Genomic DNA, 4760 nt, shown 5'->3' with positions numbered 1-4760 from the left:
TGTTGGTGACACTGACTGTGCTGTTGTGAGAGAAGTAGAGGTCTTGTTGTGGGACATTCAGAGTTACTGTGGGAGCAGGACGACCTGTGGCCGAGCAGGACACAACTGTCTCTTCAGTAGAGTTTGATTCTCTGATTTATAGAATGGGTTCATGCAGCTCTGCAAAGACAAAACATTAAAGAAATATTGTTTCACATGAATCTGTTTCTTAAAAAGACATCAGCTTTGACATGATAATTTTCCAGGGGAAATGTGTTTAATACTGGAATTACATAATCCAGTTTGACGATTATGGAAATGTGTTTAATAATGCAGTTTTTACAGCTGCACCAATTAGTAGATTAATCGATCGATTTCAGCAGAAATGCCAAAAAATTCACTGGTTCAAGCTTCATAAATGTGAATATATCTGATATTAAACTAAATATTTTTGGGTTTTTTGACATTTCATGGACAAAATGATAAGCTGAGAAAATAATCAACAGATGAATCGATAATGATAATAATTTTCAGACCTAGTCCTCACCATGGAGAAACAGAAATTAAATTTACCTGCTGACAGATGATAGTCCCCCAAAAACAAGCTTGGTTCCCAGTCTGTGAGGTGTTCCTGTTCTACAGATAATGTGTAACTGGAGCAGAATAATCCATGGTTACTACATAAAACTACGACCGACCAGTGTCGAGTTCCTGCTGCCTCATTTCACTCCCTGATCTCTCAAAATGCCTCAACTCTTCGCCAGTACATTTGAGGTCAGTGGGACCTCTGGTGTCCATGTTGCGCAATCACATCCAACTGTTTTATCCAACGCAAAATATGAGGGTTTGATAGTTGCAGTATTGCCTTTTAATGAGAGAATAAATCATCACAATTTCTTGTCACAGCTCTAAAACCTCATAATAACACTCTCAATTTAACCAAAAACTACTTCTAGTAATGAAGATTCATAAAAACAGAAGATATTAAACAGCAAAAACAAAAAGAAGACACAATGCTCCGTGTAAAACTGTTGCAGTGGCCGACAAAATCAACAAATACAATAAAGTATGTAACATATAACTCCCTCTTCTAGTATCAATGTTTTTAACACACAAACCTTGTTATGAGTAATGTACCTCACATCCTTCCTGAGTTGGAGTTTCATCACAAAAGTTGAGGCCATTTTCTGATTCTCTTAATAATAACACAATTTAAACTACAGAGAGAGGACTTTGCATCCTATGGCCACAAACTGTACAATATTGATTATGAATTATTGGAGTTTGAGAATAAATATCAGGCAATGGAAGTGTATAATTGTGATCAACAAGTAAATATTCCAGATGTCTATAAACTCGCTGTTGCTTGAAAGATGTCTGCCAGTCACATAAACTAGTCTGTAGAATACAGTTGCTGTTCATTTGTGCTCAGACTGACCTGTTAACCTGCATCAAGTGATGTGTGTTTGTCATTTATAATTGTGTTCAGTTAAAACAGTGCTGTGTGAAGAGGAAGCAGCGGTTTCCTTTTTACAAAAAGGTGATTAGAACATGCTGCTTACTGTTTTCTTCTCACGCACATGATGATCACCACAAAAGCAAACATGTCAGGTAAATCATGTTACAAGATGTACAACTTTTACTAAGTGTACATATTTTAAGATATAAAGCAGGTGATACTTTGTATTAGTTGGATTCTTGTGGATCCAGCTCCAAGAGTGATCTGAACACATGACTGTAGACCTGATGATTGAAGATCTGACATATTTTCTTTCTGTATTCTACCCTCCCACTGTCAATGTGTTAATGTAAAACCAGTCTGGTCTTGCACTTCCTTTTAAGAAGACATCACACCAGCTTGTAGGTGTCTAAACAACAGGTCAAAGGCGTGTGTCAGTTTCCTCTCTTCAGTTCAGTAACGTTTTCACTGCCAGCAGCACTTAAACTGTTGCTCAGACCTCTTGACCAGCATGGCTGTTTGGAAACTGTGGTTTGTTCTGCTTCTGCTGCTACCTGCGTATAACAACAGCCAAGGTACTGTACAGGAACTAGTTTGTATCATTTATCATTTGAGAATGTAATTGTTTTCTAATCATCTTTGGTTTAAAGAGAGCATAATATTTTCTATATTTCATACTGACTTTAATTATTCATTGTTTGCAGTGACTATTGTGAAAACCTCTGGGAGAGAACCATATGTCACTCCGATATGCACCAATGGAACACTGAATGACATCACACTTATAATATGTAAGATCAGAACAGAGAGGAGCAGAGGAGAAGAGTGTCGCTTAATGTATAAATATGGACAGGACTTTGAGCATGGATGTGACTCCAGGTTCACACTTATGAAAAAGAATCAGACTATATTTCTTCACCTGACCAGTTTAACACCAGTGGATAGTGGGAACTACAGCTGTGAGTGTACATATCCTGGAGCAACAAATACTCTCCATCTTCATATCACTGTGGAAGGTAAACACATGTTATGCATTTTTCCTCATACTTTGATTAAATTTATGGTGATTATTTTCCATTGTGTTGTATTGTTAGTATGATGTCTATACTTCAGGTTTACAGGTCAAATCAAAGCATGCGGTAATTTATTGGTTGACAGATTTCGATCATTTTTATATTACAGAAGCATCTTATGTTTTTTGTTTTACAATTTGAGTAAATTCCAGTGCCACTGTAGAGGATGAAGAGGCCACAGGTTCCACAAAAATATCAATTGCCAGTACTGCTGTTGGTGTGACTGTATTCATCATTATAACTGGAGTTATCCTGGGATTTATCCACAGAAGAAAACATCACAGGTGAGAGACTGTAATATTCATATTTCATATTTTCAATACATTATTATTTTTTGAATGCTCTTATACTATATGTTAAACTATATAAATATGATTATATTGACTGCGGTTCATTTACATGCAGCGCTTTCAACACCTGTTCTTATTTTGTAAGTCAAGTATATCAATTAAAAAGTACTTTTCTTTAATGATATCACCTGTCATACATGTTTATCTCATTTTGAATTTGAGTTTTACTGCAGTACTTCACTGCAGTCACATATAACAAGATCTTGACTGTCAGGTCAAGATCAAAGATGAAACAATGGAGGAAGTGTGTTTCATTTCCTGTCTTGTCTTATAAATTCAGAGTGCATGAACGTTAAGATTTAATTCTAATGAAGTTCTGTTTTGTCCGTTCATCCAACAGAAGACAACAAGAGCCGCTGAGCAGTCGTCCAAACACGGTACAATACAGAAAAGTGTTTTACCTTCTTCATGTGTACTGTTAATTTAACTTTAATCATTCCTTAAACGTCTTTCTGCAGGAGCCTCAAGACATTGAACCGTACAGCACCTTCATGCAAACAGAGTCTGCTGGGCTTTATTCAACTGTCAAAATACGCAACTCAAACACTAATAATTCAAACATGTTTACCACAAATTGAGGGAATCTGTAGTAGAACTGCAATGAAACTAAACTGTATCCATTTTCATGTTTTACTGTTGAATAATAAGTGAAATAGCTCAAGATGTCCACATGGTGGCACTATTTTTGCTTTATTGAATGTGTGCATTAATATTTCATTCTAACAACTGTAAACGTTTTACATAGCAGTGTATTCTTTTTGTATGTTTAATCACTTCAAATGAACACAGTAAGAGTAACATACCAAATATAATGATCAGAATCAGTACATTATATGTTAATTAAACATTAAAACAAAGATGATTCTTGTCCTGTCAGTTTTTCTTTTTAGTTTTCCAGTTCTGATTCAAATAGTTCAATATTTGCTGAAGGGTTCTAGGTTTCCTCTAAGACAACTTATCAATATAAACATATCCCAATTAGTATTAATTAGCAGCTTTTCATATTAAGACTTTGGCTCCAAATATCTATGTGTGGCCATTTATTCATTCTAATAATAATAAATGTAATGCTCTTAAACACATTGTGAGTCATATAAACTGAGGTTGTTTTGGGGTCTTTAAACATTTAAACTGCAAAAACATACATTTACTCTTGATGAATTACTTTCAAGTGTTTCCAGTGGAATATTTAGTTACACTTTTATTCTAATATTTTACACATATTTGGTGTTGTTACTTTCCTTATTTGTTGTCAGTGTCCCTCCGGACAGTTGGAGGTGTGTTTGGCTCATTTGGGGAACTTGGTGTCATCTGGAGGGACAGCAGGGTTTAACTGGCAGAATAATCAGTATAATCAATTTTTAAAAAGTACTGTGTGAGGAGTGTATGTGGCTGATACAAAAGTAGCCCCAACCAGACCCCACCATGTCCGTCAGAGAGAAAGTCCCTTTCACCTCATACATTATTTGGTTGAGAACCACTGTTATATATAGCGTTGGTGGTGGTGGTGGTGGTCATGCTAGTAACACCTCTACGTCATAGTGAAGTGGTTTTAGGCACACCCAACAAATCCCTAACACAGAAATGGTGAAAAACAGTTTAATGGTCTAACGCCACAGTTCAGTACGACATGGTTCACAGTCTTTTCACATGTTTTCAGCAATTATTTTCTAATATGTATAATGTGTTTTAAAAGAAATTTCTGATTTTCCTTTACACAGACATTAAATGCCAAAACAGACAGAGAGAAGACAGATTAAATCATTTTCTGAAGAAGCACTTAATAATAAATATGCACAAGTGAATAATTATGAAATTGTCTTACTCATCAGGGTCTTTGATTGGTTCATGTGTCATCTCCATCTCCTCAGCATCCCTGTGTGACAGAATGAAGGATTT

General features: G+C 35.7%; 1 protein-coding gene across 1 annotated transcript; it reads left to right on the top strand.

The window, feature by feature from the left end:
* The first annotated feature begins 1375 nt into the window (after positions 1-1375).
* LOC137177092 (uncharacterized) lies at positions 1376-3718 on the top strand. Its single transcript, XM_067583209.1, has 5 exons — positions 1376-2013; positions 2143-2454; positions 2654-2795; positions 3202-3238; positions 3320-3718. Exons 1-5 carry the CDS (start codon positions 1950-1952, stop codon positions 3437-3439), a joined length of 675 nt encoding a protein of 224 aa, XP_067439310.1. The 5' UTR covers positions 1376-1949; the 3' UTR covers positions 3440-3718.
* The last annotated feature ends 1042 nt before the right edge of the window (positions 3719-4760 follow it).

This window comes from Thunnus thynnus, chromosome 24 (genome assembly GCF_963924715.1).
Source record: "Thunnus thynnus chromosome 24, fThuThy2.1, whole genome shotgun sequence".
Lineage (NCBI taxonomy): Eukaryota > Metazoa > Chordata > Actinopteri > Scombriformes > Scombridae > Thunnus > Thunnus thynnus.
This window is presented reverse-complemented; position numbering and strand designations above follow the sequence as displayed.